The following is a 16,595-nucleotide window of genomic DNA, read 5'->3' on the forward strand; positions in this document are numbered from 1 at the left end:
GTCCAGTTTCAGGGCCTGGAGTTACGAGCTTAGCAAGATGTTGTACTTGTATGCACTTCAAACTAAACATTATGCCATTAGTCACAACTGCTCCTACAGTAAAGTTTAGTTTGTGTTGAAAGGAGTTTGGAGAGGTCATCCCAGTTGGCGTCATTTGCAGTATCGTTAGAATAACTTTGTATACGTAAAATATTCATTGACTGAACCTTAAATTTAATTTTAATCCAACATTTTTACATATTTTGTTAGACTTCAGACATGTTTCCATGTGATTGCTGCTCTATTTGATCTATTTTACATACTTTTAAGGTAAAATGTACAAAGCCTGGCAAACTGTTTCCAAACTAATCGCTCTGTGCCTTCAGTCAGAATATTTCATCAGGCTATTTGCAGAGCAGCTACAACACATTTAACAGAACTTGCCCCAGGAACATGTCTTGTTGTCAGCTTTGCTTACATAATACACCCTACAGCGACGGATATTTTTTTTTTTTTTCGACCGTCCATGTCAGTTAAACGGCTGCTGTAGTTACCTCCCACTGTGCTGTAGGTACAAAACAAACAGTTCATGTTTGCATGTGTTGGTAGATTCTTTATAAAATGTCACAGCTTCTTCAGCATTAACAGGAAGACCTTGGCTCAGTGGTTTCACTTCCTACGTTTGCAGTTTTACAAGCAGATTAACAACACGGTTAGGCTCCGTCGCTGTCTTATCTTATTAGGATCCACTCCATTTCCTAAGCACCAAAGATTTGCAAACTTGACTCTCTTAATTTATTTTTTTGTGCGTTCTAAGTGACACGTAACAAAAAAATGTGTTCTAACATGCACATGCTGACGTGACACAAGTATTGCCTGTTTGCTTCTTGTCAGCAGAATGTTAAAACGCATACGGCAATGCTTATGGGACTCGATGTATGTCACCAACTCAAGAGATCGTGGCAATGTAAGCTATCCAGTCTTGGTATCAGAGACTCCCTGACCACGACAAGCCACCGATCACGTAAACAAGAGAAATGCAAACACTGTTTCCATGCAAACAGCTGCTGTGTTCACAGTGAACATGTGGCTTTTCACCTTGTCCTTTGCCACTCGTGATCTGGGTAAACACTCTCTCAGCCTCTACACTTGGAGAAATTTGCAGGACAGAATTGTGGATACTTATGGATATTAGTTTACAGTTGCTTATTGTTGCTTATTGCTTCGGCACTGTTTGATTATTGTCAGAGAATAAATCAAATGAAGGCTTAAACCAAATATGAAGTAAATATACTGTACATATAAGCTCTCTTTGGGTCTCACACAGATATGAAATGAACAGTGGTTGGCTTATGGCTAAGTGATATGGTTGAAGGCAAGTCATGGTATCAGAAATGGCAGTATTTTTCTGAGATGGGAGAAGGATATTGCTTCGTTTGGTGTTTTAAGGTAGCCTGGGTGCCAGCCGAACTTAGCCCCGCCCACAACATGTTCGGTCTGGCGTTGCTCCGTTGGGGCGCAATTATGCTCGAACAGGAGCTGTTCGTACCAATCAGATTCTCAGGGCGGGCTTTATACGATGATGGACAGATGATCAACAGTAACGTAATCAACCACGTCACCAAAGAGCGCTTGGGTTGCATTTGTTTACAACAAAGATGGCTGCCGCTGGAGAACTGAGATGTGTAGATTCTGCCGTCGAGTCTGTTCTAGAAGATATCGACAGCGCATTGATTTTAAAAGAGGAGCAGATAAATGCGATCAAGGCATTTGTTAATCGGAAAGATGTTTTTGCCGTCCTTCCTACGGGATTCGGCAAAAGTTTAATTTATCTGGTTCCGATGGTCGCTAAGAAGATGGGACAATTAACATACGCCACACACGCCGTTGCTCTGATTGGTTATAGGTCTATCCAATTGAGTGGAGAGGCATTTTTTTTCCTGGTTCGGTTGAAACACGCCCCATAATCACAGCCCAATGGAGCAGTATCAGACTCACATTCTGACTAGAATTGAGTATGGCTACGTCAGGCTAGTTTTAAGGTGCATTAATACAGTCAATATCAATAATGACGTACAATTAAATTGATGTTAAGTGCAGAGAACAGGAAATCTGTTTAAGTTGTTTAAATGTCTTATGCGAACACCAAAACCCTGTTGATTTGTTTAGAATTAAACATGCAATGAATATATTTTGATTAAGATAAATACAGTATTTGTTTGCTTGCCTTTATAATGACTTGAGAAGGACATCGTCAGTCATTGCAATAAAGGTCAGTGCGTCCCTTTTGATAATGTTTTTTTTGAATGACCCATTTGATCCTCCCTCTCTGCCAGGGGAGGGTGGTGGTGAGAATGCATCTCATCTACATTATTAGCATACTGTACTGGTGATGAATAGGCACATTGTACCCCTTTGTTGCCTTATTCTAGCACCCTAGAAAGAATGCTGGTACGATGGCGCTCTCGGTCCCGTGATTGGTATCGCTGCCTTTGTGCTTGCTCATTGAGGCCTTCTGTGTCCGCATCTCTGTGTTGCCGACCATTCTCTCTGTGTGAAACTACTAATGAATTATGTTCTGCCCATTCTCGATCACCCGATTTGGGGAAGGCATGAAGCCAGATATGGGAGTGAACTAGAGTCATATGGAGATAGCAAAGAGAGGACCATTAATTTGAGTGTACACTACAGCATTTTGGTGACTGTTATGTGTCTTTGGACTTGTTGACGCCCTGACAAGTGTATATAAACTTTGGACCTATTACGAATGTGATGATATAGCTATTATTAATTTCAGGTTGCTAAAATAAGCAGGGATCCTAACCGACCTACAGACAGGAAATTATTTACTGGGATTAAATGTCCCACAATATTAAATTGTGAGCTTTAATTCATTTGATATAGTATATGTAAATTTCTGAGTTCAACTGCAGCGTAATGAGAGACGTTCTTGACCTTGAATGAGGACAGCTTTTATGAATGTGCTTCCTGTGTTGGTCAAACGTGCTTGATTCAGAAGTCTTATCTTAGAATAAAGATGGGTATTTTTGGAATAGATGATAGTTAGAAAATGTACTATCCAAAAAGTTTTGAAAAAGCCTCTACAAGTCCAGTTGCCTTTTTTTGCAATATATCATGACCTGGATGACTGAGAACCTTCACAGATAGAAAATATACTAACCCTGCCACACATTCCTCACATGATGAACAATAGACTTCTTGTGGAAAGTAATCTTTTATCTATTCTTGCTGCCAGTTTTCTCATAACTGCCACTTTGTCAGAAGATGTCGTGCAGCAGCAGCTGGCAAATGTGTCATTTTGATGTCAGCAACGGCATTAGCAGTCTTGAAACGTGAACGTACTATTTGTTATAAATATTATGTTTCAAACTAAATACACTCCACAGACGTAATAAGCCCGAAAACAAGCAACGTGTTTTCTGACTTGCTCCTACGCATGGTCAGTATTTGTCAAACCTCAGTACTTGCTGGAAACTGAATTCAGGCTTATCTAAGCTCACTTGAATGCATGACTACTCTCAGTGATGACTGACTGCCTCACTCTTAATGAGTGAGACTGTGAGCACTGTAACTAAGTTCAACCAACATGTCTCTCTGTTCTGCAAGACTAACATTTATCATTTACATGACTCTAATGCGGGGTAGTTTGCTTTCCTCTGGAAATTGAATGCACAGATGTGCTCATAATAACTTAAACAGGAAGAGAGACTTTTTAATGTACAGTGCATTTGCTATTTTTCTCTTTGTTGCCATCAGCAAACCTGTTGCTGAGTTTGATGCCAAATCAGTCGAGAAGTCGGTGAACGTTTGTGAGCAGGACGTGCGTCCATTGGTTCTCAGTTAACAACCTATTCACACACAGTTTATTGGTGTTAATCCAAACAGAGTCACATAAGGTTAACTATTCCCGCACCATTATTTATAGTTCAGAAATAGACTTTATATGTCTCTACTACCATGCTCTCAACAATCAGTTAAGACTTTCTTGAAGCTACATTTGAGTTTTGTTTTTGGTGTAAACATGAAACTGCACTTAAGCGCTGGAACTTTCACCCTCATCTATCATTTTCAGTTAGCGCACCCCTCTCTTTCTTTCCCAGTGTCAATATAAAGGCTCGAAAAGCACAGTGACCTCTATCTGCTGGTTTAGTTGTTAACGTTGTTGAAGTAAAATGTAATAGAGCTGACTGCCGAAACCTTCCCGCTCAGAAAGCACAGGTTAAAAATAAAAGATGCACAGTAATCGCCACGCCTCCTGTTGTTGTTCCTTAACCCACTTTCATCTGTGCCTTTTGTTAGTCACCTGAGCCAGAGGAATTTGGACTGATTGCTGTCACGGCTCCTGCGCTTTGCTCGTAAACTGAAGTGGAATAAAGTGAATAGGACGGGGGAGTTGTAGTCCAGGTTGACAGTGTTATGAGGCATGCCACAAACTGCAGTGGTGTTTGCAGTTCTCACAGGCAGGAAGGGGATATCGTGTACGCCAAAACTGAGATGTGGTGCGGGGAAGATGGGTCATATAATATTTTATGCTCAAACTTTGCACTGCAACTAAACGTATGTACAAAGTCCTTGCCAGCTGAAAGTGACCTCTCTGTTGTGAAGAAGAGTAGTGTGGTGTTGAATACAGAACCAACCTATCTGAGTTTGATTATCTGTCGTTTTTTATTTGACAAAATGTTACAAGAACAAATGTTCATGGGTAATTCAAGGATTTACCAAGTAGTACTGTTATAATTCATGAACCGTTTTGTGTTATTATAAGGGGTTCCCCTCACAATGGCCTTGAGTTCTCACAGCTTCGTTTATTTCCTTCAGTAAAGGTTTCCAATAAATCTCAGGGGATTTTTTTCCACTGCGGCATATTCATTTTCATCACGCTTTATAAGGTTGCAATTATTGAATCTCATTTATGATGCTGCATACCAAACTCTGGACAGTTTTTAGTGTGTGTGTTCTCTAAACTGATAAATTCTAAATGCAATCAGCACACAGGATATAACACGGTTAGAGGTTTTGGTTAGAGTTTGGTTAGATTGACTGTAGTAGTGACACAGGTGTTGATAATGTAGAATGCAATGTTGTCTCGGAGGATTGCTGAAAAATGTGTAAGCTGAACTTTTCCACTTTTGATATAGTAATTTTTATTTTCAACCTTGAAATGTCCAGTGCAAATATGCAAGGTAAGTGTGGTGTTCTGTCAGGAAAATGCTTAACAGCTGCAGAATCTCACAGCTTCCCTCTAAAAGCAAGTTCATGTCTATTTTTAGGTGCAAGTGTTGCTTCAGTGTAACTTTTGATGGTTTACAAAACAGATTAACAGATTGGTGTTTGCAAACTGGTAACGTCTAAAGAGCATGAAGAATCTCTCTATTGATTCCTTGAATGAAACTGACATATTGTATGTTGTGCTCTAGTGTTTTTTTTTTGAACATATACAGCATATGCCAGGCTTCATTTTGTTGACCGAGTTTCAGTTACCAAATAGTATTTTGGCCACTACAGTCGCTGGCCAAAGAATGAAGGTCTTTTCTCCATTAATCTTTGAAATACCAAATCTCAGAGGATTTCCCTAATCCCTGGGGGGATCAAAAAGTCATTATACGTAATTAGCAGGAGCAACTGGCTGGCAGTTCTGCAAACTGCCAAAAGCCTTCACATGTGTTAATGGAAACTCATTTATTACTTTTAACTGTGAACAAAAAATGCTATCTGCTCGTCCACATGAGGAGTTCAGCGAACTCGGCGTGTTTTGTTTAGATGAGTCACTTACTAACAGAGTGTAGGTAAAACTTTGCTTAATTTGAACTGATTAATGTTGGGAGTTTCCAAACGAATGGGCCCAGTCGGGGCACATAAAATTAAATGTCATTTCCCCGAAGAAATGTATTCCTTTAGCTTGTATCTTCCTGTTAGAAACATCTGAAAACTTCATTATTGGACAAGGTTGGCCTTTAGCTTTTGTTTTTGCTGATTTAGACTCTTTCTTCAGATTGAACCTGAAACCTACATCGCTGCAGGACTTCATAATAATATTTGTAATGTTGTTCTGGGACATATAATTTTTCATTAATTGAAAATGGCTACACTCCCTTGTATGTCTTAGATGCTGCAGAAGTATTGAACACTATTCATGTTCAAGTTCAGTTGGCGCCTTTTTAGGGATTGTGTTTCTTTTGAAAGTTTTCCCAGAACAGACATCCCTTTCCAAATTTGATTCTTAGGAAATTACACGTGAAGGGAAAACAGATGAGATTTGTAGGTGAAAGGGGGACAGAAGGCAGTTAGTAGCTTTGCAAAGCGCAACTACTACAATTTCATCATTCAAGAAAAGCGAAAAGCCGCTGCATTTAGGAAACCACTCAGCTTTGTTGCAAGTTCGAATATTCTTAACTCCTGTTGTAATACTTCACTGGCCAGTTTAAGTCTTTTACAGCTTGTTACTCTTATCTTCTAGTCTTACAGCTCTGGAGACTTTTAGGTGAACTGTTGTGGGTTCGTCAAGGGGATAGGGGCCTCAAGGAGGAAATACTTTAGCCCATTCTGAAGGTTCTCCCAAAGAAATGGCATCCTCCCCCTTAAAATGTGACTTGTTACAAAGAACTCAATGCGTTTCCTTTAGCCGTAGACCTACTTCTAAGTATAATATTAAAGGCTTAAAAGTGAGAGACATAAAAATCTAGAGAGATGAACATAAAACACAGTCGTTCATTGAGTGGTTTGTTATTAAAGATGACGTCAGGCTCCAGAGGAAGAACATCTGTGCCTTGAGTGTGAGCAGAAAACTATAAATGTAGCATTGCTGCATGTTACTAAATAGGGCTAGGTGTCACTACAGATTTCCTTCACGCCCTGTTCAGACCATGCGTTAACTTGCGTTAACTTGCGTCCTTGGGCACTTCGATCACAAATGGCCAGCTTTTAGTACCCGTGTTCACACCTGGCATTAAAATGCATTGCGTCCTCAGCCAGCACTTCAGATACAATCTTAGTTTTGCATAAACACTGACATCATTGTTCTAAATTCACTGTTCTTTAGTCAATTGAAGATTGCTTAAGGCAAAACTGTGTAACTTTTGTTGGACAGTGGCAAGTTGTCAGGAAAAAACAGCCAGTATCCAGTGAAAGATGAGAGTGGGTGATGTTTTGCCGTCCCTCATTTGTCCTGAAAGTTTGTATGCTGGGCACAAAAGCACCTCGAAAACAAATCATTCCATCTAAAGCCACTCAGCAGAATAATGCACTCAATAGCGTACCACTTCCGTGGCTGGCATAGTCATGGGAGTTGACAAAAGCCCCAGGATGGTGATGTAGTGAGAACCTGATCCTGGAGAATACACCCTCATCAGCGGGCACACATAAAGCAGTTTGGTAGGCTACCAGGGTTTAAAAAATAATATGTTTCTAATGACGGACAGAAGGATTGTCACTCTACATCACACATGATTTTGTTTCATCTTGCAAAAAAAGTCTTCTTAAACTACTGCACACTCTTTTACAAGACTATGTCATATGATTTAGTTTTCTGTCTTGAGCTCAGTTCCACCACAAGTGTCTGGATGGGTTAGCACTCAACAGTTTTGTATATATAGGGCAGGCCAAGTGTAAATTACTTTGACTCTGGTACTTTGTTGTGCCAGGACTCTTGGTTCTGCCATCCAGTATGCAGATACAAACACTAGGTATCTCTATTAGTTTATGCAGCAAACACAATATTAACCTTACTCTTTTGCATTGTTCTGTTCTGATACTTTCTCATTTCCCTGACACGTTTCTGTTCCCATATTTGTTTATTTTTCAAAGGCGGTATCACTCTTAAGTTGCACATTTAACAGCTTCTGCTTAATGTTTTCTAAATTCCTTGTTATGTCTCACTAAAAGTACTTTATTGTATGTGTTTTTATAATTTAGCTACATACAGCTGACCCTCGCCATCCCTTTGTGGTTCATGGTAGTTTCTCATTTTACTATTGCCCTATTATCATCTGCAGCTCTGCAATAGCAGGTTTTTCCGTTGTCTCATTAGCTGCCTCTTCTGTGCAGTAAAATGGAACCAGCCACGCTTTCTAATCTGATAATGTCTGCTACAGTAACTCTCAGTGTTGTGAATACACACAAGTGAAACTTCAAATTGTTTGTTTGCTCTGCCTGACTTTCAGTTCCACCGTCCTCACACTGGTTTGGCCTTCGTGAATTTTCGTTGTGCTTGTTTACGCTGCGTTGTCCTCAAAACAACAGAATCTCGAAGGGCTGTTTAAATGTAGTGTTGACGGGCTCTTCAGTAAAGGTCTTGTGCTCATTCGCTCAGTCGTTGTAAGGTAACCTTTAAAGCGACAAGCGCACCGTTATAGATCTTTCTTTCTCTCTCCTGCCACTGGACTTGCCAGTGATGCCCATCACTCAATGACTCGGTGAACCAATCCTAATGAGACCAGGAAGTGTCCCATCACAGTATCCACGCACCCAGAAAGACTTGTGCAGAACGGGGACGACAGCTTCTGGTTAAACATTGGTGTTTCTGTTAACTCGCTCTTCCCTTAAAGTAAAAATTTCACTACTGCCAAAAATCTGCTCCCCCAGTGCAATTTCTACTTCACATCTATTCCAAATATCTTCATGTACTACAGGATTAGTCTCTGTCCACTGCCTCATCATCTGCACCGTGTTCACACCCAGTCCAACCACTCATCAGTGTTTAATTTTTTAGATTTAAATTTAAAGATTTAAGTATGCCAATGTAATGCTGTAACTCCTACTTTTCCAGGAGGCTTCTCGGTGGTGTTCCTGGCTCGTACACACAGCGGCGTGCGCTGCGCTCTCAAAAGGATGTACGTCAACAACGTCCCGGACCTGAACGTCTACAAGAGAGAGATCACTATCATGGTGAGAGAAAAGCATAACTGTGTCAATTGACCTTTGGCTAAGCCCCGCCCCCCCTTAGTTACTGTTGCTACGTCCGACATTCTCTTCTGGGCTGTGGTTTTCTGGTTATCTATAAGGCTCTGGTATCAATATCAAGGAGCAACACTGTTCATGCAAAGCTGGGTACGTCTCTATTCACTTCTATAATCGTTATTACGAAGCAAACGGACTAACGTTACGCACGTATAACGTTGTATTTCTTCAGCGTGTGCTAGCGTATCAACAACTATGCAACTTAAGCTGTAACGGTGATGTTTTGGTTAGCTCCACAGGGTTTTGCGCGCACATCATTGGGCTTATCCATACCCTGGATGCTGTATATATACTGACAGTATAGCCTGCCGAGACCGAAAATATGAGACGCCTGCGTTAAAGTCAATGGAGCGCTGTGGAAAAAGTGTCGGACCCCTGTGGGAGCTCTCTTGGCTGTGATTGGTCAATCTACATTCTAGGGCGGGGCTTAGCCAAAGGTCAATTGCTGTAGTAGTTGGATACGTTATCATCCAACACAGCCAAAGGGTTCCTGCTTGACTTTATTGTGAGAGCTTTATAATTAACTTGAATTGATATTAATCATATATTGATAGTTGCATTATTAGTTGTGAGGCTTATCATTATACATTATAGTTTTAGCTCATTATTCTCTGAATTTCCTCATAGTCATATTCCACATTTCTATTGCGGTGTCTAATTATGAATTCTTCATTTAAGCTGTATTTCCTCCTCATCCTTCCCTGTCTGTGTCACTTTTTATGCATAGGCGGCTTCATTTGCACTTGAAGCTCCACCATGCTCATGATTTGAAAGTTTCAGTTTTCAGGTTTCTAATTTCACTGCGGTATTCCTTCAATCAAATGGGACACACGCTCCGTAAAGACACACTTTCTCACAAAACAAGATGCATATAAATGGCTTCGTTTCATCTTCTTACTCATCCAGTTATCTGGCATTTCCAGTCTGGCAAGAGCGAAGGGCTTTTGGCCTTGAACTGGTTAGCATTGTATTAATGCACCTGGTCTATTGATAAATACTTTTTGATCTGCCACACAGAGTTGGCAAAATTAATTCAAGGCGGTTTAAAGTCATTCAAAGTCAAATAGTCTCTATTATGCTGTAAACTCACAGACGTGTATGACTCGGGCAACAGCAGATGTCTTGAACATTCAACCTCCTATGTCGGTGAACAACTCGCACTGTGCTGTTGAGCCAGCTTTGTGTGTGTTTATTCACTAGCCTCATCATCTGGAACAATGTGTAACAATCATCCACACGGGCCCGTGGCTGACCTTAAAAACTGACACAGTCCTGGCCTGTTGGGACGTAGCCTTAGGTGTGTCGGTTTCCACAACACACAGCAGTCCCTCAACTGTAATGCATTTAACAGCCAGTAAACAAAACACGGTGCCACTCGAGTCCAGCAAATGGATCAAGTTAAGACAGATTAGTAGTGTTAAGAGATCAGCAGGGGTATAAGACCATGAAAGAATACACAAACATTCTGGACACACACACACAGTAGCTTGACTGCGACTGGGGTGTTTTCTTTTGGATGAACTCTGCATGGTTCCGGTCACGTCTTTGGTCTGTTACAGTCTTAAATTAGGTTTTCCCATTTTCCAGCAAGTGGGTTTTTATTGGACATAATTACATTTTTTTTTATTATATAAGGTTATACATCTTAAACGTTGTATTCGTAGACAAATCTGATTCCAGTGTACTACTTTGTTGCGTACACAACTTGAGCAGAGCATTATTTCAGGCTGCAGTTTTCATGTTTTATTTTGTTTTGATTGTACATCGAGAAGCAGCGTCCCTTTGCCAAACAAACACAGCAGAAACACTAGACATGTCCAAACACGAACGCACACTTGCTGAAAGGAGCAAAACGGCGTGTGCCCAATCCAATAAATCTTTTCTAGACCCATCAGTACCAATAGTTACTCTCTATATTGAGCAGTTTGTGTCTGTTGAGGGTTTATTTAAATATTTTATTTCAAAAGCTTCCGTATTTCTTCCTTTGTTGCCAGTATTGTCTGATTAGGTCTGTCTTACTATCCTGTTCACACCCATGTTTTCATTCCATCTGCAGAAAGAGCTGTCAGGCCATAAGAACATTGTTGGCTACCTGGACTCCACAATCAACGCAGTGTCAGACAGCGTATGGGAGGTCCTGATCCTCATGGAATACTGTAAAGGTACAGCCTCTCTTTTGCATTTTTGTTATTAAAGTAAAATAAATGAAATGTAAAAATATCAGCTATTTTTCTTTTCTTTTTTTTTAACATGCTTTATAGCTTTATGGGTTTGTTGCCTCTGTCCTTTGTTCAGTGGCTCAGCATGTCTGTTTAAAGGGTTATTTACATGTAGGCAGCTTTACATGTAAATAATACTCAGGTTACTGAGACTTATCAGGTTGTTGGGTCTTTATGTTTCCAAACACGCTGACTGATATTGGTTTCCCTGTCTGAACTGATGACCCGTGTTGAATCCTAAAAACCTGTCCCTCCACGTGTCTCCTGCAGCTGGTCAGGTGGTGAAGCAGATGAACCAGCGGTTAACTGTCGGCTTCAGCGAGGCCGAGGTCCTCCACATTTTCTGTGACACCTGCGAGGCTGTGGCCCGCCTGCACCAGTGCAAGACACCCGTCATCCACAGAGACCTTAAGGTGAAAACAAAATTCATCCGTTTCCTCTCCTCCCTTCCCTTCCTTCTGTTCCAACCTCTTAAATGAACTGCTTGAGCGTTCTGCTTAAACGTGCTATATATTGCAAGTGCTCTTAATACTAACCATGTGCGAAAGGTGAAAATGACACTACTTCAAACAGGAGCAGAAGCTTTAAATGTTTAAATGACGAATACGTTTAAACGGTAAAAGAAAAGTGTGTCGCTCGCAAACTTCCTCAAAAGAGGAACACCGTTTGACATGTTGTTTTGAAGCATAGCACTCTGCACGGATTCTACAGCAATAATTTCCCAAAATGTCAACTCAGTCAAAAGGAGGAACTTGTGGATGCCACATGAACAGTACGCGCTTAATTTATTGTCAGAGGATATTTATAAACGGAAGCAATAGAAATCTGCTAGGCCAGTAGAAGAAAGAATTCCCCGGTGCCAACAAAGTTACACTTGCAGGAGTTGTGTCCACTAATACTTTTAATTAAAGGGACTTTTAGACTAGATTTTTAATTCCCAGCGTGGCATAGCGCCAGATTCACCCTCATTTTGCTGATGTTTAGAGGCTCCCACCCGGGTTGAATTCTCCTCCGAGTCCCATCAGTGGGCCGCTGTACGCTGTCCAGTTGGACAAGACTCTAAACAGTGCAGTCCCTTCAGCTCCACAGACCTGTCCTCTGTTTGCTGACTATCTGTTCAGCCTACACTGCTTACATAACATTGCAAGGACACAAAAGACCATGGAGGCCCAGTCACGCATCGCCAGGGGAAGTGAGAGTGCAAAAAAGACCCTTAACCCTGAACTGTGAACAGATTGAGACACTCTTTCCTGCTTTCAGTAGCTCGGCTTTCCCTAGGACAGTTTTTAAGCCTCCTTACAGTCCCTCCTCATCCTCTGTCACATCGCACACAAGCACCTTAATCGCTTTCTGTTTTCTTGTTCTTATGTCTTATGCACTTATTTTACTTTCAACTTCTCACATGTTTGTTTCCTTGTTTCTTTCTGTCCTCTCTAATACCTCCAGCTGCATGCATTTCTTTCCAGTATGTACTCAAACATTCTTTCTACCCATCTTTGATGATTTTATGTTGTTAGCCAAACTTTTTTTTAAACTGTTGAGCTTTAAACCTGAAAATAATCAAGCTGTCCTGCTAAGTTTAAGTGAAACATGGCCGTGTTTTCTTGTTGTGTTTTAAGAATTCCTTATACAAACTTGAGATTCACAAATTTAACATCTACTAACTTACACAGAATGTCGATCATCCACACTGTAGGAGCCTGTATGCATTTTATGTTTTCTTATACCTGTATAGATTAATTAAAGACGTAACACTGCACATTGCATGTGTTTGTTTTGTCCTCTGAAACCCACCCCTTATGTCCCAAGCCATTTTTTTTTTGTTTGGACAAGAAAAAGGACAGTCATGGAGGGCAGAGGACACACATTGACTCTGAGCGGGTTCAAAATGTAAAATATTAAACCTGGCACACACACAGCTATACAAAACTCTTACTGGTGTCATTTTACTTTTCTGCGCGTGGTGCAAATGCATATTCAAATGTTCCTCGGCTTACAGCTCTATTACTGGCTTACTGTTTGTTCATCATTCAAAAGTCTAATGTCTCTGCTTCTTCCAGGTTGAAAACATCCTACTGAACGACCAGGGAAATTACGTGCTGTGCGATTTCGGCAGTGCCACACACAAAGTTTTGCTTCCCCATAAAGACGGAGTGACTGCTGTGGAGGACGAGATTAAGAAGTAATGTTCTGCATGTGACTGAGTACAACTTAAAAGTCATTCAACTTCAGTGTCGTGGGCGGTGGACAGAAGTTACTTTGGGAGCTCGAGATAAATATGTATCGTGGAAGAATTTGCAGTATTTCCTTTCACTGCAAGGATAAAGTGAAGCCTTGAGATTGTTTAAGCTTGGATTGGATGGAAATTTATCAACGGCTTGTAGTTCCCAATGTGGTTTCTGATTCTTCTCAGTTCCTGAAGTTAGTTTGTTGAAACTGGCCTTTACACTAAGCGAAAATGCACACAGTGGGACTTCCCCAAAATGGAATGCAGCTATCATTAATACACCTGTGCTGTTTCTGCTGGAACAAATCAAAATGCGCACCCGTTTGTTGCACGTCTGGCTCTGTTTGTTGGTTTAGCCTGTAAGTCTCACATGCGTAATATCAGAACAGCTCAGTTACACAAAAATACCTCTGTATCACTTCATCCAAAAATATACACGCTGCTGCAAACACAGGTGACCGTTGCAAATGACTGATTTGCTCATTTATCATCACAGCCCATGCGCTTGAGCTTTCCTGTGTCTCATTCATCTGTAGTATATGTATTCCATTTGTGTATAGTCAAATCACAGCGGTCCAGTCAGCTCAGGCCTGTTAACTTTCCCACATTTACAACTGCAATAAAGTGCAGTGTGTGGTGCTTATCAGATTATATGGCCGTGTGTAAACTTCTTCATGACAACGGCCATTAAAAGAAACACATCAGGCCTTTGAACTACTGTGACTCACAAGGTTTTTGCGGTTTCATAAGTCGGCTGGGTTGATTCCAGACGAGGCCGGCTGGTTTGGTTATCATCCGAATGATTCTGAATTTGAAATATAAAAGAAAGTGGGAACTAGGACAACCTTTGCCGGCAGTTTCTTGTCCCTTCTTTTCTTCTCTGCATCAGTCAACAGAAACACATGAGTTATCAAATAAAAATGTGCTTCCTTAGTTAAATAAACACAGCAGTAAACAAATTTATAAAAATTTCCATTACACTGAAGAATCATGCCGTTGCCAGAACTATGGAAGTAACTGCACCATTCCTTGCAAGAGAAAAGAATAACAACAGGCTGGCCTGATCAGAAGGAGTCATAAATGAATTATGAATTTGAATCAAATTGATAGGGAGGCATTAAGTGATTTGTTGGCCCTATTCAGACTTTGCCTTAACATCCATTCTGGACAGTCTGATAGTAGCTTTTGGTATGCATGTTAGCGTTAACGTCATGCATCTCCAAATGCGTCCCCAGCCAGGTCTCTAGATCCGATCTCGGTTTTTCGCTCTGTATGCAAATAAAGACAGACATCCTTTGGTTCGCAGGAGAATATTTTAACTGCCTCTAATGGATTTCTACTGCAGCTACTTCACAACCATTAACAGCGTTGTTTGTTTTTTGTGTGTGCATCATGGGCGCACACATTATGTCATTTATTGATCTCCAAGCTGACGTTACGGATTTTAGTGACCTGCACAAAACTCGGATTACAACTCGAGTACAAAATGTTCTGTTCTGATTGATGTTTTAGTAAACCCGTGTCTTGTGAGATTATTTAATTTAGCGTTCCTGTACACCATTCAGTTGGAATTTATTATCTGTTTGACATCAGTTACGTTGAATACATGTCGTCCACTGATAAAGCCAGTGTGAAAGGATGTGATTGTAGGGAACAACCAACAAAGAATTATGGCTGTAGTTCCCCTCAGGTTACTAAGATAAAGTATAACCTTTGGTTTGACTCAGTCTGACCACTCTCTACAAAAAAGCTCCACTCTACACTACCTGTTCAGCACCAAAGAACAGACAAACAGATAAACGTTCATGAATGTTGCACCTGTAGAACCAGGTATCTCCATCTGATCCAAAACGCCTTAAATTCACCAGGTGATAAGAAACACTTCTCTAAGGGGATGCTATATGTCCAGTGTGTTACTAATTAAATATAGTATATAAGCAAGCACCTTTCTCAGCCCTGCCATCGACTAATTCCTGTTGTCCTATTTCACAGGTACACAACTCTTTCATATCGGGCTCCAGAGATGATTAATTTGTACGCAGGAAAAGCCATCACCACTAAGGCTGATATATGGGTAAGGGCCTCCTTTGTCCTCTGTGAGCGTGCACAGTCTATGAGTGTTTGCTACGCATCCTGCAAGGCTGGTTTGTTCTCTGGCAGCACGCTGGGCGTCACTCTGCCCCGACAGGTTCCTCCTCTCTCCGTCGTCTCTCTTTCTCTCTCCTGGCTCACTCCGGGCTATTTGCCTTCCCCGACGCTCCGGCAGTATTTCTTTCCGTCATAAAGCATTAAGTAACAACAATTCACAACAAAGCCAGGACACCTTCTCGTTTATTCCTCCCTCCCCGCCGCCTTCCCCCTTCTATTGTCCTCTTATTTGAGATAATTAGGCCCAGTCGACGACCTTGATAAGCTTCCGTGAAATGGGCCTCTGCTGTTGTGAAGGTGTGAAACGGAGAGGCAGGAACAAACGCTTGGATGGCAGCCACTTTGAGGAGCAGTGTAAATTGTGATGGGACGCTTAGTGCTCATAAAACACTGTACTCGCACTTGGACATTTTCATGTTCTCTCGTTTAGTCGCTATAAATCAATACTTTTATTAAGACTGACAAATAATACGGAGTCTGACAGTGTGCATTAATACAAGTTATAAAAGTGTGTACATTGGCAGAGGAATAGATTAAATCTGGGACATAATCGGCATCAGACTGTATAAGCTTGTGGAGTGGAAGACAGTGAAGAATATCTGTCTTTAGATCGCATAAAGGAAAACATTCCCTCCACACTGGTTATTTCCAAAGTTGGGATAATGTGCCTGAATGGCTTGGTGATGGTTTGCCCTCTAAATTCCACAGATCTCAGTCCAATTGAGCATCTGTGCTGGACAAACAAGCCCAGATCCACAGAGGCCCCACTTTGGAGGACTTAAAAGTATTCGTTGCCAGATACAACAGCACACCTTCAGAGATCTAGTGGAATCCATGTCCGTGATGAAGGGTCAGGGCTGCACAAAGATATTAGGCTGGGAGTCATATTGTTATCGCTGATCCATCCATTTCGGTTCAACGATTGGACAATCCAATGCTGCTATCTGCATGGGGAACTCTGTTTTTGCATTATATGTCAATCTGTAAATCGGTATCAGTTGCTCCCATTGGTCCTCGACTTTATCGCAAAGTTGAGCTGAGTTCAA

The 16,595-nt window shown here is 41.1% G+C and overlaps 1 protein-coding gene across 1 annotated transcript in view; it reads left to right on the plus strand.

The window, feature by feature from the left end:
- bmp2k (BMP2 inducible kinase) overlaps positions 1-16,595 on the plus strand; it is a gene marked incomplete at its 3' end in the record, with an annotated part of 35,872 nt that overhangs the window by 4,123 nt on the left and 15,154 nt on the right. Inside the window, exons 2-6 of the mRNA XM_084552078.1 lie at positions 8,765-8,883; positions 11,012-11,117; positions 11,445-11,587; positions 13,235-13,356; positions 15,394-15,475. Coding sequence (XP_084408204.1) covers positions 8,765-8,883; positions 11,012-11,117; positions 11,445-11,587; positions 13,235-13,356; positions 15,394-15,475 — 572 coding nt within the window. The remainder of the gene's footprint in view (positions 1-8,764; positions 8,884-11,011; positions 11,118-11,444; positions 11,588-13,234; positions 13,357-15,393; positions 15,476-16,595) is intronic.

The sequence above is a fragment of the Chelon labrosus genome, assembly GCF_963514085.1.
Source record: "Chelon labrosus genome assembly, chromosome: 9".
Classification (NCBI taxonomy): Eukaryota; Metazoa; Chordata; class Actinopteri; order Mugiliformes; family Mugilidae; genus Chelon; species Chelon labrosus.